This window comes from Lagopus leucura, unplaced genomic scaffold, assembly GCF_019238085.1.
Source record: "Lagopus leucura isolate 7727_CA_CO unplaced genomic scaffold, USGS_WTPT01 Super-Scaffold_100159, whole genome shotgun sequence".
Lineage (NCBI taxonomy): Eukaryota > Metazoa > Chordata > Aves > Galliformes > Phasianidae > Lagopus > Lagopus leucura.
Genome location: NW_024962335.1, coordinates 3728324 through 3753691, shown reverse-complemented (window position 1 = coordinate 3753691; position 25368 = coordinate 3728324). Strand labels below are relative to the sequence as shown.

Sequence of the window (25368 nt, the reverse complement as noted above, 5' to 3'; positions counted from 1 at the left end):
CAGATAAATCATACTGCTACCCTGCAAGTTATTGTATCTGAAGTACCTGTATAGATGTGTCCTTCTAAAATATTTTAATAAATACTGATAAATGGCTGTTTCTTACAATTCAAAAAGGATTTTGGACATACAGACAGATTTTGATGTAGATTTACTTCTGCAACTTTTATATAAAGAACAGAGGTAAAATTGTTTCATTTTAACTTCTTACTGCTCAGTGTTGTTACTAATGAATGGAACTGAGAAGCTGCATTAATTTTCATCAATGATAAGAAAGGAAAAGTTTGGAAAGTGAACAGAAGTAGCAGTTGAAGTAACAGATGCTGTGGTTTGTAATCCCAAAGCTCAATTAGGATAAATGCTTCACTTGATGTATTACTGGTGTTTGCATCCTGTGTCTACCTAAACATCAGTCGCAGCTACAGCTGCTGAAGATCGACTAGAATAGAACACAGGTCTTTGAAGAGTTTGCAACCTAAAAGGTGAAATAGATAAAGTTGCTTTCCCTGTTACACTGTTCTGTACATTCCTACTCTTACACTTACTTATTTTGAAGAGCTAGTTTCAGAGACAAAACAAAGCCTGCTATTAGGTCCACCACATGTTAGAAGGAAGATTTATAGGACCTTGAACCCTTTCAGCATCAGTGGTGAGCTGTGAATCAGATCACAAACCAGCTCTACTGTGCTTGAGAAATGTGGGATGTGTGCCCATAGGTGAAGTTGGTGAGAAGAGGTAGTGACAGAGGAATGGGGAAGGTGAGAAGTCAGTGACAAGAATCTAGGGAACGAATGGAAGGAGATTACAATGTAGTTCAGTAGGCAACTGGAGTGAAGTTCAGCTTCAGAATCCTAGGAAACTATCAAAAAGTTAATTATCCTATCAAACCCAAGGCTGATAATAGCACTTGTGCTCACAGAGGTTTTAGTGCTGTTTTTGTGAGTGTCTACTGGATAAGCTGTGGGCTGCATTCCAGTGGCTTAACTTCTTTCTTTGTGACCTGTCACTAGGCACTGAAGCACTCTTGAGGTCTCAATTATTGTGCTGTCGGTCCAGTAATAGTATGAACAGTTCTCAGCTCTATGTGAGTTCCACACAGTATAGTACAATCTTCATCTTATGGACCAGATATTGTAACAAGTTCATATGCAAAATCAGAAAGTTTGCATGTATCCTCTAGTAATTTCTGATTCTCATCAGTCAGGAGTTTTGATTAGACTCTGTGTGGAAATCTAGTCCTGCTTTAGGGTTTTCAAGAAGCTTAACACATAATCTAAATCCCTTTTAAGACTCTTAATTGTGCAGATGGTTTTGTACATATCAGTTTTGTCCCATGTGAATAGAAGAGGATTTCTGAATTTCTTGAAAAAAAAACTCCTACCCAAATTCCTGCCTTCAGCATGGCAGCTGCAAGGAAGTCCTTCAGTCCTTATAAATGATTCATTGTGTTAAAGAAAAGCATATACTTAAATGCAGGTTTTTTGTTTTTTATTTTTCTCTGTACATGCACTTTTGAAACAGTAGGTTTTTCCAATGGGTTTGGTAACAGCTTCTCAAATGTTTTATGTATGTTTAGTTACTTCCTTTTTTCCAAGAAAGCATTAAAGCTCAGAAGAGAGGAAGCTATCTCCTTTGAAAATATGATTGTGGTTATGTATTCCTAGATGAAGAATAAATAAGTCTCCCTTGCTTTTGAAGTGCTGAGTTTGTCCTATACATCAGCATCTTAATTGCTGTATCACTTTCAGAAATGGTCCCTAAACATTAATCTACTTTGCTTGAATTGTTTTTTTTAATAAACTCAGCAGTTCCATAGGGCTTCTAAGTCAGGAAAGAATGGAGCTAGTCTCCTAAATTGTATGCAGAGTGTACGCCCTGTTATGTCTAGTAAGGAGAATCTGATTATGCTTCCAGAGTGAAATACGAGCAATTGGCCTATCAGTCTTTAGGAAACAAATGAAAAAACAATAATAATAATTAAAAAAAACAAACCCTCAGCAAGAGAATGAAATGCATTTTATATGGAAACTTAGGACCAAAACATGAATTTATGACCAACGATGTGAAAGCAATTTAATATCTCTTCTTTTTCTCTTCTCAGACCTTGCAGATAAGGGAAATTGGATAAACCAGAGCATACAATTACTAAATTAAGTTCTGTATTGTATAATAATATTCTTTTTTCTTTTTTTTTTTTCTTCCCACAGATACTTTCAGTAGAACAAACATTCAGAAACAAAGAAGTCCGTGTTTTTGATTCCCTGCTATCAAGGACTTAGGCAGCATCTTTATTCTATTTCTGCAAAATTTTTTGCCCAGCAGAGGGAGAGCTTTCTTCAGCACTTCTCCATCTGTCCCAGTTGAACTTGACTTCTTTATTTTTCTCATATTACAAATGCCTAAAAACAGCAAGGTAGTGAAGAGAGACCTAGATGATGAGGTCATTGAGTCAGTTAAGGACCTCCTCTCTAACGAAGACTCTTCAGATGATGCCTTTAAGAAGAGTGAGCTGATGGTTGGTGATCAGGAAGAAAAAGATGTGGATGTTGAAGAAGGCTCAGATGTGGAAGATGAAAGACCTGCTTGGAATAGCAAACTCCAGTATATTCTGGCACAAGTTGGATTTTCGGTAGGATTAGGGAATGTGTGGCGATTCCCATATCTGTGTCAGAAAAATGGTGGAGGTAAGTTTTGTGATAGCTGTAGCTAAATGATGAAGCTAATCATTATTATTTAACAAGATTATTGTTAGCACACATACAGTAACACCTACTGCAGCATGTTAGATTTTTCTTTTAATTTCTACCACACCTTTTGAGGAAAAATCCACTTTCTCTTTATTTAGTGAGACAAATCTCCTACAGTAAGTAGCAAATAATTATAAGATTCCATTTTCTTATTTCGAGGCTGAAAGTGTCTTACAGCTCTTGGGACTTTCCTATTGGTTAACCAAAACCCTGCTAGGTCTTTCTGGAGGTGATGCATTATTTAGAACCTGGTTATCATTGTGCTAAAGTGCTCTTTATAGTACTTGGGGAATAAATCAAAGCATTAAATCTACTTCCACTTTAAAAACCAAAGCACTATTCGGTCTTTACTATTTAGCTTCAGAGCTTTTCTTTTTGATTATCTTTAGCTTGTAGTTCTTTATTTACTTCCTGTAGATTAGCAAGTGAATTTTTTTTTAACTGATAATGATTAATTTTCATCATAAAATTTACATTAATGGAGTGTATCTGTTTTATGCTGTTACATAGTTCTATTTTCCTAAATATTTTACCTTTTGCTTAAAACATTATTTATTAGCTGTTCATTTATAGTCTTGAGCATAGAAGAAAGTAGGTGGCTAGAGGCCTTCCTCTGGGATTTCCTTTCTGTACTGTACTCTGCTATACTACATTAATGTTCATTCTATCATAGCTAGTTAGCTGAATTTGAAACAAAACATAGTTTTTATGATACAAAAACTGAATCCATGATATAAAACATAAAATGAAGAATAACATATAATTCATACTGGATTCCAAAGGTTGAATGGCAAGATTGATGCAAATGAGAAGTAGAGAATTTAGTGTAGAGTATAATCAGCATATATTTCTCCACTTTCTCTTATTCAGTTTAAAAGCTAAAATGGGAGATTTCTACTTTCACATTTTCCATCTCCATGATAAAGTGTAAATTCTTTTACATTTGCTTAGTGCAGTAATTTTTTTCACACTTTTTTTCAACTTTCTTTTCTTTATTCTGGAGGGAAAGTCATATGGTCTGTATGGAAGATAAAATTTTCTTAATCTGTAACTGTGATGTAAACTGAGAAAACAGAAGTTGTATGTAGTTTCTCAAAAAAAAAGCAACACAGATTTTCAATGAAACACAATGTCATCTAGCTTACTAGACAACTTAGAATCAGTCATGAATCACTATTAGTTGAAAAATTAATACTTCTATTAAATAATTCTAGAGCAAACTGATGCTAGTTGAAGTTGTAGCTATTAAAATGTTTATATTCTAGATAATTTCATTGTAATGATCAGTCAAGATGTAGCTCAATACTAATGCATTGCAACAGTTTGAAACTATGAATTTAACTTGGTTGCTAATTTTACAAGACAGAGGAAAGCAAGTGATGATTAGAGCTAAGGCTTCCTTGGCTTTCACTCTTTGGTCTCTCCCAGAGAATGTTTATTGTAAGAGGGGATCAAAGAAGCTAGTGTGCAGCTGTAATGGACTTCAACGTAACAAGGGATGTAGCTGTAACACAGCAAGTATTAAGAGAATTCGAGGCTTTAGTAGTGTGCATTTACTTGGCTTAGAATGAGGAAGCACTCAAAGGAGTTTTAGGATCAGTGAGTAAGGGTGTGAAAGTGTTCAGAAGACCTCATTATAGATCTTTGACTCCTTCACTATCCTCACTAGAGATCTACCTTCTCCCTGGTAGGCAGAACCCAATCTCCTCTGTTGCAGCCTACGGATTAAAAAGCTGATTATTCCTCAATGACTCACAAAGGTAGTATGCATCAGAAATGAGTATACTCAAACTAAATTAAAAAGTTTTTTATATTAACCATTTTTACACTATACAACTTATTTATTGCTATATGAGAACAAATATGTGTGGTTTTTCAGGTACACACTGTTTCTGTATAAAAACTTAATAACAATTTCAGGAAATTTGAAATGTCAAGTTAGAAAGTGAAACAAATTGATATAGCAGTTTAGCTGTACTTCTGTCTTTTAATTCATGTTGCACTTGGAGCAAAAGACAGTAAGTAAGAAAACAAATTTTGTAATAATTCTGATAGAAAATAAAACTACTCAGGGTAGACTATATAACGTGTTGGTGAAAACTAGCAAAATTTCAATGAATTCACAATGTTTTCAGTCATCTGAGGATATAGCCAATGTGAATAAAAGAAAAATAATTAACAGCATGATAACAACTCTTAGTTTTTTTAGACAGTGGCATAGGTCTTTGTCTTTCAGTATTTAATTATAGTCACAGTGAAGTTATATAAGATAGGAGAGCTGATGTAACAGCTGATACCACCACATGGGAGGGTTCTCTCTCATACTCCACTCAGTTTGCCCTTGCACCTGGCTTCAGTTCTGCTGGCTTCTTTCCTTGTTTTTGGTATCTATCAGATTCTGTGGAATCTGTTGGAACCTGAAGCTCTTCAACCCATTTCTCTGAGAATATATATTATATATATACTATTGAGAATATTGGAAAGAGTCCAGCGGAGGGCCACGAAGATGGTGAAGGGCCTGGAGCATCTCCCCTATGAGGAAAGGCTGAGTGAACTGGGTCTGTTCAGCCTTGAGAAAAGGAGTCTGAGAGGGGACCTGATCCAGGTCTATAAATATCTAAGGTGTGGGGGGCAGAATGGCGAGGCCGGACTCTTTTCAGTGGTGAGTGGAGACAGGACAAGGGGAAATGGCCAGAAACTGGAGCATAGGAAGTTCCGCACAAACATGCGCAAGAACTTCTTTACAGTGAGGGTGACAGAGCACTGGAACAGGCTGCCCAGGGAGGTGGTGGAGTCTCCTTCTCTGGAGATGTTCAAGACCTGCCTGGATGCCTACCTGTGCTACCTGGTGTAGGGAACCTGCTTTGGCGGGGGGTTGGACTCGATGATCTCAGGAAGGTCCCTTCCAACCCCTACAATTCTGTGATTCTGTGATTCTGTGAGAATATGTCCTAATCACAACATCTGGACTGTTTGAATGAGAAAGGAGTTTCTGAAGTTCAGGTTGTTCAGAAAAGGGCAAATTGTTTAGAATAAACTGGAAGAGAGGATCTGGAAGATCTTAACCCAGATCATTAGCACATTCACTTTTTTTTTGATCCACATTTTGCTGTCTGCTAGTACGCTTTATTCCTTAGTTGATGACGTTTTAATACGTTGACTTATCTCAAAACTGGGATGATTCTTTCCTGCCTGTGAAGTCATGCTATCTTTTGTGCCCTGTTGTGGACAAGTGACCCCGGTCTTCATATTTATTCAAAGATAATGCCTTCTATTTGTTTCAAAGGGAGCCACAACAGAGACAAAGAACACAATAACACTACTTGATAGACCAAGTTCTCAGTTACTAAACACTGTTTTTCAACATAGTCACCACCCTTAGAGATGCATTTTTACCAGTGATGAACAAGAGCCTGCATGCCACGCTCTTAAAAATCTGTGTGGTGATCCAGAACATGGATGTTCTTCACATCCACGTTTTTCACATCTCTGCCACCAAAGCTGAAACACGCCACCCACATACCACTGTGCTCACATACACTATGTGGTCTCTCTAAACTCTTAGCAAGCATCAAAGAGTGTCAGTGGGTGTCATTTTTTTCATGTGGCAGAATTCAGTGACACACCTTTGCTTCATATGCAATAAAAACAAGTAAACAAAAGATGAACAGATAAAAGATGTGACTAGCATGAGAAAATCTATAGCAGATTAATTACCAGTACATTTTGAAAAGAGTGATGTGAGTGAAATCATATCAGGAGGTTTCATAGTTAAGGAGTCTGGATTTTGTATTGAAATATCAGCAGATTGAACAGTTTTATTCTGTGAGCTTATGAAAAACAAAGCAACTCTTCCTAAGAACTACTGGAAATAGAGGAAATAACATGTAAACTCTTAAAGACTCGGCAATGACTGGATAATTTAGTCTCATTGTCAAATTTTAGAGGAATGGGAACAAAGTGAGTACTCTCTTGTATTTCCAGCACTGATAATATATTCAGCAGCTATGTTACTTAGCTTTTTATCAGTAATGTGTAATCAATGGTTTGTGAATTCTTAATTTACACCGTAGCATCAGGCTCATGAAATTTAGTTTTATCTTACTCAGTGCACTGAAAATGCCTGATTTTTAATTTGCAAGTTTAATTCTTCATTAGAGCTGATTGGCTAAGGGGATTTAAATGCAATTTTGTAAATAGGCACACGTGCTAAATCTGTGTAAGACTACTGACAGGAACACCATCCAGTTGGTAAAATAGGCTGTAAACCTAGTGATAAAATATAAAACCTTTATTAGTAGAGTTTTCTTGATAAAAGCAGTTTGTATTTTGTAATGGTGAATAAATTCAATTAAAGTAGTTCAGAGGACTGTAAACCTTTGATGTTTTGTTGTTCACTTTAATAAATTTGAAGATTTTAACATTTGATATTCAAAATAAGTTAATTTTCATATTGGTAAGATCTTCTTGCAAGCTTTCTATTAGTAAGTATGCTGTAAGTTACAAGAACGCTGATGTCTTATCAAGGCATGGTAAAACTCACCCTCATTGAGTAAGAACTGAATCGTGGAATCATAGAATCATAGAATCCTTAGAGTTGGAGGGGATCTTTGGAGGTCATCTAGTTTAACTCTCCTGCAGTGAACAGAAATGAAACAGTAAATGAAAAACTACCGCAGCAGCAAGTGAAATAAATCTTTAAAGATTTTAGATTTTTCAAGTTACTTCAAGGAAAAGAAAAGTTCTGTGCTGTCTGGATGATAATAGTTATGTTATATTCTTCTGAAACTGTTCTCTGACACTTCACTCACTAAAACCCATGCCATTTTCTTTTCTTTCTTTCCCTCTTCCTTTCTTTCTTATTTTTTTTCTTTTTTTGGACATTTATAAAAACTTAAATAAAAAGCAATAGTAACATTCCATCTCTATCAATAATTGCTCAATAATCAATAATTGCTAAGCTTAGTATTTATTATAGTATAAAGAGAAATTATTAGGTATCTGATTATGGTACTTGGCTAAATAAAAAAATTAAGATTAAATCTGTGTTGTGCACAATATAAATATTCACTAGGTCTGAAAATCAAGAAATCATTTTTTATTTCTGCTATTAATTCTAATGAAAAAGAATGTGATATATTTTGAATACACATTTTTTCCTTATGAAGTTGAGATGAAAAATGTACAGTAGTGGGTTTTTTAATAGAAAAACCAATGTTTAGGACCAAAATATGCAAACAAAGTGATTTTAGAATTGAGAGGTTTTTGAACTATAGAAAGGAGACCTGGGGATACTGAACCACAAAACTGTAACCACCAAAAAGTTGTTCAGTTGGCAGATGTGTCAGACAATATGAATGTAACTAATTTTAGGATGCTGTTCAAGGCTGGCATGTACAGTTCATTGTTTTAACTCAAATAAAAATGATTCTTATTTAATATTGCTATCCAAGTACACGTGTTTTCATGGACTGGCAAATAAAAGACGTTCTGAACTGTTTCCATAGTGATTCTGTTTTATGATGAAGTGAAGGTGTCTTACAGATTATTGAAGTATGTCTTGCTTCGGGGAAGGATCCAACAAAATACTTACAATGAGATACTGTGGAGTATGTGAGCTATAGGACAGAGAAGCATTTTGCAGCTTTGATACAATTAGATCATACAACTGTGTATCTAAACCTCATTGTATTTAAACCCAGATGTGCACCGTTGACTGTTATGTCCTTACAGGGACGATCAGAAGGGCCTCAGCAGGTCCTGTGCACAAGCCCTGAAGTAAAGAGATGATATCCGCTGGCCATCCATATTGAATTACAGGGTTGTGTAACATATAATGTAATGTGGATATAGCACCACATTCATTTAACTCATTTAGTAGAATCTGACTGATAAATCTTGCTACTCACATTGATACTGCACCATAAAGCAACCATATCAGCCCAGTCTTTAAACATGTGCTTAACTTTGCAGCCTTGTGATTAAGGTTGTGGACTGGGACACAGAAGAGCTGGGTTCAGTTCCTGCTCTAGTGCAGTCATCCAGAGGGATACAGGGTAAGTCACTTAGGCCCCAATTTTTTTGAGATGTTTAGGCTTTTCTCTGCCTAGCCGTGCAATACCTACCTAATTAAGGTATTAGGTATAATTTGCAGTAGTGTTATAGTATAAAAAAAAAACTATGTACAATTGGTTTCAATGAATTGTACAACCACATTTTTAAAGCTTGTGAAGCCTAAGCTTCCATGTCTTGTTTACAATGTGAATTATCAGTGTAGTCCTGTCTCACAGAAATTTTGGGAGAATGATGGTGATAAAACAAGAGTACTTAATACTATTATGTTTTGTACATTCTTTGACAGGCCCCCTCATTTTGGAATGTTGTTGTTACTCTATTTCTCAGTTTTCATCAGATCTATTTCCTTCTATCCTGTTCTTTTTTGTTTGTTTGTTTGTTTTTTATTTTTATTTATTTATTTATTTATTTTTTTGCAGTAGGAAGTAAGTCCTTTGTGTCTGTAACATTATGTGCATATACAAGGCGAACCACAAGAGATGCCAGAGTACAAACTGGGAATGTAGCTGTTTCTGCAGTACAAAGAATATTTCTATCACATGCTTAAGCAGACAGTATATGAAATAGGCAGTTATACCATGGTATTTGTCTGTGTGAGGTAGCACACAGTATATTCTCTAAACTAGTAGTTTATTCAGAGCCTGGTGTAGTTTTTGATCAAATGCTGCTCTAGTGCTTTCATGGCATTATCATATTGTCATGAAAATAAAGCTCCAAAAGCTGTTTCATTGCTGACAGTAGCCTACAGACTGTAGGATAGATAAGTTCAATAGATTCTTTGTCTGGTCCATCAGTAGTTGTCTTTTTATTTATTTATTTAATTTTTCCTCTGTATTTTTTTCTTATTTTTCTTAGACTCAAAACTTCAAGTTACTTTATTCTTAGGATCTTCATAAATTCTTTATAACCAAAGGTGATGATGATGTTCTGATGTCCTCGCTGTGTGTGTTTCATGAATAGTAAAATAGGAAATAGACCTAAACAGGAGCAGGTGGTACCATAAAATCTGATGCTTCCTGCACTCCTTATGAAAGTTTAACTTTTCTAAAATAAAGCCTATTCCCTGAGATGAGCCACCTACTAAGGATATGTAAATTATGATGTGTTTTGATAGACTCTTGAAAAAGCCCTAGAAGGTTGTCACGGGGTATGGAAACTGCTTAGCTAGAGCTGAGGATAAATCCAAAATTGACTTTTGAACTGTGCTCAGCTTCTCTCTCATCACATAAGTGATTAGACACTTTACTAGCTCCATCTTCGACCCGCTGTTGTGTAGACTGCTTTGACAAAATCTCAGGTGAAATTCTTTAGTGTTGCGATTATAAGACTTAGTTTGGGTGTCCAGCACAGTACTCCATATTGCAGCATATGAGTCACACATTTGAAAATTAGGTACTGTCTTTCTAATTGCTGCTACCTAGATTTTGTTTGAGCTATAGTCCTATATATTCCTCATCTGCAAAGGTGAAATTTGGCTCTAAACTGTCAGTGCACTTAACATGTGAATTTTGCTTGCAAGTAGTTTTGCTGGTGGAAATAGATGGAGATACACCTTGAAGTTAGAATTGTATGTGACCACTTCCTGGGAATACAACCTTGAAAAGAGGAAATGTTTTACATACTTATAAAAGATGAAGTAACAGTTGCATTCTCAAAAGTCTTTAGCAGGAGCTTGTGAGTAGTCCAGGTGGGCTATCTGGTTCTCTGATAACTATCTCACTTCTACCTCATGCCTAGAGTCTGGTAGAAATGGGGCAAGGTTGTTGTTTGCTTAGCTGAATAGGATCACTGTTCTGCCCTTCCCAAGCATCTGAAGTGTATGTGGGGAAAAAAAAAGTCTTTTGAAACTGCACTGAAGATTGGATGAAATTCAGTGTTGCAATAGTGCAGCGCACTCTGTATTTCCTTTATAAATTCAAGCTTGCTACTCTGTTACAAGTCCAAATTCAGAGGGTTTTTTTTAGGAAATGATGATTATACAAAAGAAGTTTGTTCATGTGCCCAGATTTTCACATAAGCAAAAGTAATGACTCGAACAACAAAGATTAGGTAATGATTCACTTTTAGTAAAGTTTGCCTCAAAACATTTCAGTGTTTTAGGAATAAGCTATCTCAGGACTTTTCTGATCTTACAAGATTTATAATCAACATCCAAGTAAAATCACTTTTTATATGCAATAGAAAAAGCTTTGAAATGAATAATGCAAACTTGAAGGTATATGAGTTATGTCAGACTGTGGCTTTATTCACTCAGATTTCTACTTTGTTCATTTTGTAGGTGCCTATCTTGTGCCATACTTAATCTTGCTACTGATCATAGGGATTCCGCTCTTTTTCTTGGAGCTTTCTGTGGGGCAGAGAATCCGCCGAGGGAGTATCGGTGTATGGAATTATATCAGCCCTAAACTTGGAGGAATTGGATTTGCAAGCTGTGTAGTAAGTTTGTTTGTTTTTTTTTTAACCTTGATTCACTTCCAATTTGTATGATTTAGACTTTCTGTTTTCCTACAAGGAAAAGGCACTGACCTGTAGCTAGGCTATAAGGTCAATTTACACTGTTTAGGAAGTTCTTAAGTTAGTACAGTAAAAATGCTTATATGGATGTATTTGTTAAACCAGTTAACTTGTTTTTTATGATTCATTGGAGATTAGGAACTTGGGAACAGATTAGGCTTCTGGGGCGGAAAAATAAGCCTGTGAAAATATAGATGTCATATGATAAATACAGAGAAAAATGAAAGTGAGAAAGTCGTCATTAAACAAGGTTTAAGAGAACAACCCAGTCAGTTCTTATTCTGACTTATTTTAGCGAAAATTAAGTTGTGTGTCTGACCTTCAGAAATCTGCAAAATTGTAATGTTAGTGGGTTCATAAATTTTACTTTTTTTGGTATGTCTTTTTTTTTTTTTTTTTCTTTTTTGTCTTTTTAATAGGTATGCTTCTTTGTGGCTCTGTACTACAATGTCATTATTGGATGGAGTCTGTTTTACTTTTCCCAGTCTTTTCAGCATCCGTTGCCATGGGACCAGTGTCCTCTAGTAAAAAATGCATCCCATACATGTGAGTCTGTTAACATTCTTTTTTATCATGCAAACACAAGTCCGCACACTAAGTAAAACCAAGTCTTTCTGCTGAATTTCACTGGATTTTCATCAAGGCTTATTGGGAAAAAAGTATGAATTAGAAGTCTGCTTTTAAAACTATCTCTTTTTATTGCTGGTTATTGTTGACATAACTGAAGAGAACGGAAAAGAGATTTTATTGTCTCTTTTTTTTTTCTGAAATGCTGAATAGAGTTTTCTTCTTAATTCTCTATTGTCATTTTGTCAGTCACATCAAGTTTGAGATTTTCAAACTAAAAAGATAAAAAAATGTGCTTTAAACAGATATTTGTGGGAAAAAGTGTTACACACAAAGCTGGTATTGCATTTTAATAAGAAAAAATACAACAACTAATCTAAGACAATTGCAAAGGTTTTGGAAAAGAACATTCCAGTCAACAGCATTTGTAATAAGTAATAAAATCAGGTTGTTTAGTATGTTGCAGAAAAAAAAATGTAAAATACAATTTCATAACTTCTTTCTGATTTTGATACTGCTTTTCATGGTGAAAAACAAAGGTAGAAGAGTTGTTTCTCCATTTCTTTTAGTATGGCATACATACTGGAGATAAATTAAGATGGGTTGCACTACTAACAAAGCAGAAAATGGAAAACTGTAAACATCAATGAAATTTGTATGGCTAAAGCACTTTTTGCTTTGTACACCAATAACAATTAGATCATTGGTCTTTTTTTTTTGTTGTTGTAATATGTCTTATATGGAAGTATTATGCAATAGCATGAAAAATTTCCTATAGTTTGATTTCAGTTGTGATAATTGCACACATGGGATTTGTCTCGCTATTGAAATATGAAATATTTGTTTTTACGTATTTTTAAATCAGATCTTAAATTTTTATTTATTATCTTTTGTATTCCTCTCCCCCTCCTTTAACGAATATCATAACTATGGATATTTGAAAAGCTGTACGATGTTTATAAATGGTCTTTGCAAGAGTTGCTTGCTTCAATTGTTTGAAATAAATAGTATTTGTGAATGTTGGCACTCATTAAAATCAGCTGTATTCCACAAGCATTGGACTACAGGACCACGGTTGAGCCACAGTTTTTGTCTGTTTACGTGTTCTTATCCTCCTCAAATGGTAAGACAGAGTTTTTCAGCCTAACTTCAGGAGAGGTCATTTAAACTTAGCTAAAACACAGAAAAGCGTTACATTTGATATCATCCTGACACTTTTGACAGTTTATTTTGGTGAAGATCTGATGCCTGCAGTATTTTTCCCTTGTTTTGTTTAATCACCTTCACTCAGGACCTAGCTTAAAAATATGATTGATTGTCAAAAATAATTTATAAAAATGTCAAGTAATTTTTTTTTCTTTCAAGAATTATTTCTGTTTCTTTGTATTATATACCTAGATGCACAAAATTTCTTAAACTGTTTGATAATATGAATAAGGCATAATTATAGTACAGTAAAAGTAACTGTTGGAATGTGTAGCACCTTTCCTAAGAACATAGGCATGAAGGAGCCTTTTTTTCGTTTTCTCATCACTTTAATATTGCTGTGTTATTAACATTTGTAATTAAGTGTCTGTTGATTTGATTTCTGTGTCAAAGCAGACACAATTGATAATGATCTTCGTATTTTTTTCAAAATTATTGGAACTCAGCTTTCAAATTCAGAGGTAGAATTTTCACAGAGAATAACTCGCAGTTTTATGTATAGAAAATCTAAAGGGTTAAAAATGAAGTGTAAGTCTTTATCTACTTAACTAAAAAATTATTTCTGCCGAGGACTTGTATTGACGATATGGAGAGGAGTATGTAAGACCAAAAGAGTCTTTTAAAAAGTTATATCCAGAACTTTGAATTGATAGCACTTCCATTTTCTTTTACTCTGTGAATTCAATTTCTCTGTCAGCATTGAAGGCATGATTGAAAGTATTGGAAATTGATACAACTTTACAGTGAAGTGTTGGGAAAATACTTCTGTCCTAAACCAATCTTTACTTGCTAACGTGTCTTGACAGTTGTGGAGCCAGAGTGTGAAAAGAGTTCTGCGACAACCTATTACTGGTACAGGGAAGCACTGAATATTTCCAGCTCTCTGTCAGAGAGTGGAGGTTTAAATTGGAAGATGACTATCTGCCTGCTGGCTGCCTGGGTCATGGTATGCCTAGCCATGATCAAAGGCATTCAGTCTTCTGGCAAAGTGAGTATGCTGTTTACCTAAATGACAAGTGTTTTACTTTGAAGCATTTAAGAGTTATTTCACTACATTTTTTTTCACCACGCCCTCTGTTCTTTCATTAAATATGTAGGAGTAAGCTGGATGCTGTGACTCACCCCACTGTTTGTACAATCCCTACTCTCTTAGTTAAGCATTAAAACTACTATTTTTCCTTGGGAACTGTAATTTAGCAGGGATTGAGATCTGAAGAAAAATGATTTTGGTTCTTATCAACATAACTGTTGCAAATAACTGGAACTTGGCCTTATTGAACTGTTAATGCAGCATGAGCTTGTGTGCTTCGAATGTCTAGGGAATTAAGTTTCTGAGTATATCTGTAATGCTTAGAATGATTGCAATTTACCTAGGCCCTCAAAATTCCTTGCATTTGCTTTTTATTGCTACTGTCATCATTATCCATGCTTCTGTCATTATCACAGTCAGGATTCTGGGTTGTTTCTTTGATTAATGACCAAACATCCCTTTGGATCTGAGTACATCACTTTGACTTCTTTCCCATCCAGCCACATAGACTGACCAGTGAATGATTTTCTGAGATCTGTTCCTCAGATGAGATCTATTGTTAATTCCTGTCACCTACTAATTATTTGCTATTAGGAGTTTTTTTTTGTTGAGCAGGAACTGTCTTTGATCTCTTCAGCGTACTTTAATGTATTTCAGCTACAGAAATGACTTTCAAGTTTAGCAATAGAATTGATTTACTAAACTTTAAAGCAGAGAAGAAATTTGCTTTTCAGTACGGAGAGTAAAAGATCATATTTGATTACGAATTTTTTATTTCCCGCTGTTAGATAATGAGTCAGTCATTGTGCCATAAATATATTCTGTTTGATGATACAGAAGCCCAGAATTGTTGATCTTCACATTAAACAGTAAAAAAAAAACCAAAACAAAACCTTAATCTGTTAGAAACTGTGCAGCGTTACGCTTCTGGATTCTCAAGGCCCTGTGACATTTTGTCATCCAGTAGTCAAAGCAATATTGGTTTCTTGCTTTTATGGGTCAAACTAATGAGATCTTGAATGATTCTGTAGCTCAGAGAATATCCCCAGTTTTCCTTTTTTTCTTTTTTTTTTCCTGCAGTAAACATTCCTTAGTGGTTTGACTCCATTTGTTGAATACTTTCCAGACTGCTTCTTCTCTCCTTTTGAACTCAGACTTTCTGTTCATACTCCATCTTTATCGTATCATGTACTTGAGTTAAAGTGCATTTGCAAAGGGAAACATTTCTGAAACTGTTTCTGTCTTTCTCCTCATCTTCTCCTTGTCTACTCTCACAGTTTCCCTAGAAGGCTTACAGTTTGTTGTTAGTTAACTTATTGGCAACTGTATTGTTTTAGTACAGTATGGAATTGATATGAGTACAGTCTTGTGATTTTGCTCTATTCTGCAGGGAGCATGTTTTGTATATTTCTTTGTGAACAAATAGTTTTAAATTCAGCCATATGTACAAAAGGTACTGAGTGTGAAACTTATGAAAAGAATATCAACTGATGTCATGTTAAATTTCTTTCTAATGTTTTTTAGATCATGTACTTTAGTTCCCTTTTTCCTTATGTGGTGCTCTTGTGCTTTCTGGTCAGAGGACTGCTCCTTAATGGATCATTGGATGGAATTCGTCATATGTTCACACCTAAGGTATGTTCTAATGTAATTTTTTTTTTTTTTTTTCCCAGTGTATTTAAAGATTCAGGGGCAATTTGACTATTTGTGAGTGCTCTCAGATAAGCATATTGCCTTCATAGAAGATGGATTGTTTTCCTGTTTGATCGTTTCCTTTTTCCATTGCTATTGACCTCGGTGCCAAAGTATCTAGCCCTAAGGTCCATAAGGTTCCAAGTGTTCTAAATGTATATGTGAAGTTACCTCCCTTACATGATAGTTCCCTGAGTTACCTGCTTTTACAAAGCAACTGAAAGTGTTGTTTATAGGAATGAGAACGTTTAGAAAACTTGATGAGTTAAGTAATGAAAAGAGGTGTGCATTTTTAATCTTGTGATTCTCTAGGATTTAAATGCTTCGTTCTGGAGTGTCATAGTGTTGACTCCTGTCATAGATTTAAATAATTAATTTGTCATTTTTGAAAGGGTCTATTTCTTTTAGAAATAAACTTCACTTGCATTAAAGAGTTGTGGTTCTGCAGGAACTTGCAGGCTGCTTAGGCAAATTTGGGGAAATCTGAGGAACAGAGAAAAGTAATGCTTATTGACTAAGGAGTAATCTATAGCAGAGATGGAATGCAGGCCTCTTGAATTTTAATCTGGTTTCTCAGTGTCAGTATTCTTTCTTTAACTAGAAAAGTACCAGTGCATCCTGAGAAGGAATCAATACTGAAACTCCTCTTTAATATCCACCCTGTACCCTTTATTATTTCATCTTTCATGCAACAAAAGCTGCAGTTGATCCTCACTTTATAGTTAATTTCATCATTTAATTATATAATTTTTTCAAATGTTCAGATAAACAATCTTTGAAGACAGTCTGCCAATTTATCACTGTTATTATCAAAACATAAGTTATGGTTTAAATCTGAGATTAGGAATCATGTCAAGTCAGATGGAGAACATGTAGACATAAACCTTCAGAAGTATCTTTATAAAAGATCTCAGAATGTTTCTGTACTTAAGCTTAACGTGGGTTGTAGGTTCCCAGGAAACGACCTAGGTATTCAGACTCCCCTACATTTTGTTGTTTCCATGTAGTCTGTGAAAACAGAGAAGTGTTTTATTAAGTAAACCAGTTAGATTTAGTAAAATGAAGACTAGTCCTGTAGCACCCTCTTGTGGAATATCTCTAGCATGACTCTGATACAAGCAAGTTGAGCTACTCGAGCACTGAAATTATTTAAAAATCTACACATTTGACAGGAAAAAATTTAGTGTAATAAAGCCCTTTTTTTTTCAAATGTGTTTTATTTTTGGGTGTTTACTTAGAAGACTGTGGTTATTATCTCTACATAACAACTGCAGACTTTTTTTTCTTAGAATAAGATAGTCTTCTGTTGCTTGCTTCAGCCTTTCAGTCTTACTGTTTTTATTAAGGTTTGAATTTAGAAAAAAAATGTTTGAAAAAGCAAGGTTGTAATATTTGAAGAAGTAAGGTTTGTCATTGTTAAGTGGACAGAGCTGGATCAACTCAAGAAGACGAAATATTGAAGTATGCACTTTTGTATGATTCAGAGTTGAGAAGGATCTTAGATACACAATGACTAATAATTCAAACAAAGCTGTTTATTGAAGTCTGATCATCTGAAGAGCAAATGTTTATGGAGTTAACATTTGAATTGAGATGCAAAGATTAGTTGTTCCTAAAATACATCACTCATTTCACTTTGATCTGGATGCTTTGAACTTGTCATAAGGGAGATTCTACTTGTGCACTATACAAATTCCGGTGACTGAGTGTTTGTTTTACATGCTATATTTTTGCTTTACATATTTGCATGTAATAGAACTCCATATAAGAATGTGTATTTCGTATTCAATTTGTTGCTTTTTAAATTAAAAACAAAATAAAAAAAATGCAATGTACTTACTACATTTATAAATGGGTTTGTCTTTCCAAAAGAAATCTTAGTTCTAGTGCCCGTCTGTACAAGTATTGTAAAAATAAGGCAGGCAAGTACTACAAATTAAAAATGACAGATGTTTTCTCTGATTTCTAGATAACTAGCTGCTATTTCAGTTGTCACATAATTTCAGTAATATCTCATTCTATTGTATAGAATATTTCTCTTTAAGATTTATATTGTATAAATTAAATGGAAATTCTGGTCTGTAAGTACACACAGCTTAAAGTGTTACATTCAGCTTTATCATAATGAAAATATGTTTGTAGTGGGGTACAGTGGGCTATTAGTGTTTTATGATGTAGGTTGTCTTCATGTGTTGTTTTTTTTTGTTTGTTTGTTTTGTTTTATGTATGTAACAGAAGTGCATGTTATAGCTGACATATATTGTATCTAATTTCAAACAGCTTGAAATTATGCTGGAGCCCAAGGTCTGGAGAGAAGCTGCTACTCAGGTGTTCTTTGCCTTAGGGCTTGGATTTGGTGGAGTCATTGCCTTTTCAAGCTACAACAAGAGAGACAACAACTGCCATTTTGATGCTGTACTGGTGTCCTTCATCAATTTTTTCACTTCTGTGCTGGCAACCTTGGTGGTGTTTGCAGTTCTGGGCTTCAAAGCCAATATCATAAATGAGAAATGTGTTATCCAGTATGAATATCAATTTTTAATTATTATTCTTATGGTAAATTTCATTTATGAATGCACATAGATCATCAAGTTTGATTTCTCTGTTTTATTGTGTTTTACAGAAATTCAGAGAAGATTTTAAAACTTCTGAAAACAGGAAATCTGAGCCAAGATATGATCCCACATCATATCAATTTCTCAAGCATTACAGCAGAAGATTACAATTTAGTTTATGACATTATTCAGAAAGTTAAAGAAGAAGAGTTTGATTCACTAGGCTTGAAATCTTGTAAAATTGAAGATGAGCTTGACAAGGTGAGGGAAATAAATACACCTTAAATAAAAATGTTTAGGATATTTAGGAAGAGGGAATATTTGTAATCCTGAAATAAACTGAAGTGTACCTATCAGAATCAGTACTCTTCCCTATAGCAGTCTGTATGAAAATATGATTATGATTATGTTGTGGATCTTATTCTTGCTCAGGTGAGCACTTTTGAGTTTGACATCTCCACTAATTTCTATCATACTGTAACCATAACATTAGTCCTCAAGAGATGATAAATTTTTGAAGTCGTTTGACCGCAGGCATTTTTCCAAATTGTAAGTAGAGATTTATCTATTCAACATCTCAATTATGTCTTTTATTGTCAATATTATTTAATATTATTTTATATAGATATCACTTCAGTGGAAATGAAAATAGTTAATTAGTTATTAGACATTTGTTTAATTGACATCATCCTGTTTTGAAATCTTTGTGATAAACCATACAAGTACAGAACATTTTTCTAACTTTATTACAAAGAAACTTCGAGTTTGAAACACTGGACTCTCTGCAATTCTACCAACATTTGAAGCTGAAATACAAATTAGTGACTTAGACATTAAAAAGTTCTGTAATATTCCAACCTTTTAAATCTGAAACACGGATACAGAAATGAAGTCCTTTATATACTACAGTATCTCCTATTCTGATATAATAGCTCTATGCAAAATTATCTGTAAAAGAGCAAAAAATTACATTGTTAATAGAGCATGAAGTTAAAATGTCACTCTACTGTTACTGCTAAGACTACTGCTACTATCCATGAATTATAATGTGGATTTTTTTTTTCTGACAGGCTGTTCAAGGAACTGGTTTAGCTTTTATTGCCTTTACAGAAGCAATGACCCACTTTCCTGCTTCTCCCTTCTGGTCGGTCATGTTCTTCCTTATGTTGGTAAATTTGGGACTTGGAAGTATGTTTGGAACCATTGAAGGCATCATCACACCCATTGTTGATACTTTCAAAATTAGGAAAGAAATTCTTACTGGTGAGTTTCACAACCTGTCTTTTCTTATCAGAGCAGTAAGTCAAAAGTAGTAAGTCTTGATTTTCTGACTTCAAACTTCTCAGTACTTACATTTAACAGATGAGAAAATGACTGTTCCAGACTGTACATCCACACATGTGCATGTTAATATTTACAAGTAGATACTTCTTCTGGATGCTACAAGAGCTGGAACAGGGAACTTCAATTTAATAGAGAACTTCTGTTCAAAATTACGTTAAGTTCTTCTGAAAATTGTTGTTGTTACAACTCATATTTCTGTCCTTCATTCCAGTCATCTGCTGCTTGATAGCATTTTTTATTGGCCTGATCTTTGTGCAGCGCTCTGGAAATTATTTTGTCACGATGTTTGATGACTACTCAGCTACTCTGCCCCTGCTTATTGTGGTCATTTTGGAGAACATTGCAGTTACCCGAATTTATGGAATAGAAAAGTAAGTTAGAGGAAATATATTCCCCTGTTCATATCAAGAGTATTCATTACAATACTTATTACAGCTATTTGCTATGAACACATAAATTCAAGTCAGTAGAAAGATATCCTTCTTCGTAATCTAACTGTAAGACAAAGAAAAGCAAAACAAAATGAGTACAGTAGGAGTTAAGGATGAAAACAGTAATTTATTTTTGCAATTATTTCTTGCTGGTCAGTATGATTATAAAGCTGTTATTCTTGGTGCAGTAAAGGAGTCAAAGTGGGTCATTCTGGACTTGATTCCAGTCTTAAAAGAACAAATTTGGAACAAAGCATAGTGTGTCAGGTGCAACCCATAGAACAAATAAAGAATGCAATAAAAGAGTCAAAATTAGAGGTGGAAAGAAGGATGTATGGGCAAATATTGGGAATTTGTATATGTAAAGTAAGGAAAGTAAGGAAAGGATTTGAAGAAGTCATAGAAGTGGTCTAAGCAGCAGATGAGGAGCATTTTGAACAAATCTGCAGTATTTTGGGTAGTCTGAGAGAAACAAAGTGAACTCTAGTGGCTGTAACAGTAAGAAGGGTTTCATTTATTATTTATTATTATGGGGTGTTCTCGCACTTAAATGTTCTTTGCATTAGTTGTGAGGGAAAAAGTAGGAAATTATAGCAAAGAATAGGATGAAAACTTAAACAGAGGAAGCATGTTTGATAAAAAAAAAAGTTCAGTCTTCTAGCAGTGATGACTGAGGAGAGCAATGAAGACCACTGTATCTCTAATGTTTCTACATGATTTGACAGAAACTGTAAGAATGTGAGATTGGTGGCTTATAAGAAATATTAATAGAGTGAAGAAGGCGATGAAAGACTTTGAAAATGAAGAGAATGGATTTATGTTTCATTAGTTGTAGAGCTGGGGAACGCAGAAAGAAAAGGCAATCTTTAGAGGGCACAAACCATTTGCAAATTCAGCTTCTTTTTAAGGATGTGTTTCACTATGGTGTAAACAAAGAATAGAATAGCCCAAACTATGTGGTTCAAAATTTCTTTCAGTGTTTATGTGACAGTAACTTCATATGTGTGACTGCTCTCAAAATGTATTTATTGCTATAAGAACTTTTTTCATGCACACATTTCAATAGGGAATAGGACCACAAGGGAATTAAAAGAGATTCAAGGCTTGAGCACACTCCAAAAGAATTAGCTCTAAAATTATTCTCTTTTTCTACTGGCTCTGGAACAATGTACTCCATCAAGAATACAAAAATAGTTTTGTTCAGATCATAACTTGCAATTTTGAGGCATAAGAAGGCAGATTTAAAACTTCACAAACTTATTTCAGCAGCTTATATGATGTAAACCATAACTTATGCATAAAGATATTCTTTTACACTGCAGTACACATATGGATTCTAAATTATTTTTGCAAAGTTTGTAAGATGTGTTGTTTTCACATGTGCTCAGAAGTGATGGCACATGTCTCAGCAAGCATTAGGCAAGCATTAAAAAGATTTTTGTAAACTTCTGTAAATTAAAGGTGAGTTTAAACATATTTCTAGAATGGTTTAACAAGCTGCTCACATGCTAAATTTAGCCTACTACATTCTCCCTTAAGGCCCTCTTCTGAGGAGGGGAGGAAGGCTAGTATGTTATCTGGCCTGGCAGTTGCTCAGTCCAGCTGCTTTCTAATGCTCAGATTGACAATGGGCCAAGGAGGTGTAGGTGAATAGTAGCTACGGCTAGGTTTGGCCTGCTTTGGAAGCAGTGTCCACTTTTTCTTCTACCTTCATAAAAACTGGAAAAGGTCATAGGCTACGTCCATGACGTGGTTTCATCTACAGCGGTAGGTGGTCTGGTCTGCCTCAAAAATCTCACCCTTTCCACTGCCTGGAGTACCTAAACTGCTCATGTAGTTTACTACTCATTGCAGGATAAGGCCGTCTATATGAGGCAGAAACAGAATTTCAAGTTTGTCAGCCTCCATGAAAGTGACAGAAACAGAAAGGGTATTTCCTGTAACACTCAACCTTGTTAATAGAAGCTAATAGAAAATAGCTTGGTCTTCCAATTCTGCTTTGATGTTTACTTCTACACAAAAGGTTATTCTTCAGAAAATACATGGTAACACAGTATCATTTGAATTCACAAACTAATTGAGCCTGTGTTTCAAGGGAGGAGTTGTAAATGTAAACTAATTGGTTAGTAAAATTAGAAGTATTTCACTGCTCACCAAAAATTATCTATTTAATGCACTTTAAGATGCCACTAGTCCCAATTTTCAACAATCCAACATTATAACTTGGATGAGGCATTAAACTTGGAACCTAAACTTTATTGACTAGAAGGGCATCACGCTATTTTACTGTATTAGTTACAGTGTATTATGTCTGAATCTTCAGCGTTCAAAAGCTAGTTTACTGAGTCATTACACTGTGGAGTAATTTTTTGCTCAACTCTTCAGAACTGTAATAAAGTTTTATTTTTCACGCCTTCCAGTCAGCTACAGTGCAGGCATTTCTATATATACATTTTGCCAGCTTGTCTATGCTTTCAGATTAGATACTATCAACTACAACATTTGAAATCTCAGTGGCCAGGGTAACAATAACCTTTTATTTCCTTCACAGATTCATGGAGGATCTGAAAGATATGCTTGGATTTTCTCCAAGCCAGTATTATTACTACATGTGGAAGTATGTTTCACCTTTAGTATTGTTATGTTTGCTGGTAGCTAGTATTGTCCAAATGGGATTAAGTCCTCCTGGCTACAATGCATGGATTGAAGATACGGTATGTATATACTAGATGTCATTGCAATCATAGTAATCAGATATGAAGTATTTCAGAAGTATGTGAAAAAAAACCCAAAAGTTTTCAATTACAATTTCAATATATCAGTATAAATAATTATATAGTGATTAACAATCTTTTAAATTTTGAAGTCTTTTTTTGCATTAAAATATAACCACTTGACATGAATATATGTGTTTTTTAGTAAGTTTTAGTTTGTTGGTGTATGTTGGATATGTTCTAAGGGCAAGAGAAGTTGTTCACTTTCACTAAATTTTGTCGTACTACAGAAAATTGTTGGTATTTCAGATACCACATCAATTTTTTACTTGGAACTAAATATTGAGATTAGCAATGTGATATCTTTTCCTTTTTGGGGACAGTTAGTACCTGCTTGTGGTGGTACCTGCAGGTAGTGCCTTATGTGGAACTTGAATTTTAATCCATACCATGATCATCTTAAGCAAGTCCAATGGTCTGACTTTCGAATTCAGTATGCCTCAAAATTGCAGGCTTTCCCTTTATAAAATTGAATACTAATTGAGCTGTTAGACAAACTGAGTGTTGTCCAGTGATTCATGCTTGGAGTAGAGAGGCATGCATGTGGGGTAGAGTCGCTGGCCCAGTAAATGAGTTACAGTTTATGTGAAGTTTAGACAGAACAGAACAATTCCACAAGATGATCTGAAACAGTCCCTGTCTAATTCAGCTGTTAGCCTACCAAACAAACGTCTATTTTCCAGGCATGGTTACAGATGCCACTGCATGCTGCTCTGCTGTTTTAAAGGATCAGGGAATTACAAGCAAATTTAGCAGAAGGTTGAATATGAAAATCCTGATTTGGGCTCTGCTTCAGTGCGCTGAGAATGTGGGAAACTTTGGGATGGCAGTTTGGTCCTGCTCCCTGGCAGGAAAATACCAATCATATTGGTATTCCGTGATTCCATGATTGTTCAACTTCAAAACCTTCAGTGGTGCCTACATTGTGGATGCAAGATGACAAGCAGATTAGCATATATTTGAAAACTTCAGGCCTTAGTGAGAACTGCAGATTTGCTCTTTTTAAAGTAAAGATTTATTTAATCTTTTTCTCTTTGCATTCACAGGCTACAGAAGAGTTCCACAGCTATCCAACATGGGGAATGATTGTCTGTATATCTCTGATGGTATTAGCCATACTGCCAGTCCCAATAGTCTTAATAGTGCGCCGCTGCAACCTTATTGATGACAGCTCTGGTAGCTTGGCATCTGTATCCTACAAAAGAGGCCGAATAATAAAGGAGCCTGTTAATCTGGAGGGAGATAATACAAGTCTAATTCATGGGAAGAGTCCAAGTGAAGTGCCATCTCCGAACTTCGGGAAAAACATATATCGAAAACAGTCTGGATCACCAACTCTGGACACTGCTCCAAATGGACGCTATGGTATCGGATACTTAATGGCAGATATGCCTGATATGCCAGAATCTGACTTGTAATTGCAAAAAAAAAAAAAAAAAAAAAAAGAGTTCTCTGTTTGTTTCTCCTCTTGCTGATCATGGCTCCCCTAAGAGAGGTGGTTGTATTCACGTACTAAGGTGCAATCTCAGGTGCTCCATAGTGACAGTCTTCAAGATGTTATGACTGTCTGTACAGGTTGAGAAAACTTCCTTTGGATTAATTCTCTGAGTTTCATTTGCACTGAAGAGAATAAATGGAAAATCAATGGCAGCCTACATCTGCCAGCGTAGCTGAAAATTTGTTTGTTTTAAATTAATTTCTAATTTTAAAGCCTTCTATCACTGAAGCCCAGTGATAAAATTCCCCACTTAAATGATGTAATATTTCTGAGGTAATATCACTGACTTTTTTTTTTCTGCTTCCAGATTAACTCCCCAGTATTAAAACTGAGCTCTGAAGAAGTTCACCAAACCCTTTTGTGCACACATTTGTATATACCTTATGTAGATATGCTGTACTTATTTTGTTAGCAATGATTATTACCTAGGCTATTAGCTGAGTAAAAAAAACCTGCAAACTATTTTCTTATGTAATATCTGTATAGAGCAATAGTATTAGAAAAATCGAGGAGTAGACTTATGGGAAGGCAAGAAAAGATTCCCTGTTCACTGGGGACTACATAAACTGTATTTGTATACGAGGGCTGTTAAGAAAGTAATGCCTCCTATTTTATTATATTGGCCAATGGCATCAGAAGTGGATGTTGGTGGTGTGGCAGCAGAGGTTGAACCTTGCCACCAGTAATCGGTTACATTTTGGTGTCATGTGACAGCTGCTGAGGGGCATTCTAACAAATGGCATCTGACTTGGAAGCGCATATGAAGCGAAGATGTGTTACTGAAGTCCTCCATGGGAAAAAAAATGGTACACATTCATCTTCAGCAAAGCTTGCTGAACGTTTATGGAGACCAAACAATGGATATGAGGATATGAGCACAATGAGGCTGTGGGTAGTGTTTCAGGAATGGTGATAGCAATGTTAGAAGTAAGCCA

General features: G+C 35.1%; 1 protein-coding gene across 1 annotated transcript; it reads left to right on the top strand.

Moving 5' to 3' along the window:
- The first annotated feature begins 2395 nt into the window (after positions 1-2395).
- Positions 2396-24353, top strand: SLC6A15 (solute carrier family 6 member 15). Its single transcript, XM_042890148.1, has 11 exons — positions 2396-2684; positions 11101-11258; positions 11756-11882; positions 13916-14097; positions 15664-15774; positions 18112-18353; positions 18455-18647; positions 19457-19649; positions 19942-20101; positions 22713-22875; positions 23982-24353. The coding sequence occupies exons 1-11, from the start codon at positions 2396-2398 to the stop codon at positions 24351-24353; spliced, it is 2190 nt and encodes a 729-aa protein (XP_042746082.1).
- The last annotated feature ends 1015 nt before the right edge of the window (positions 24354-25368 follow it).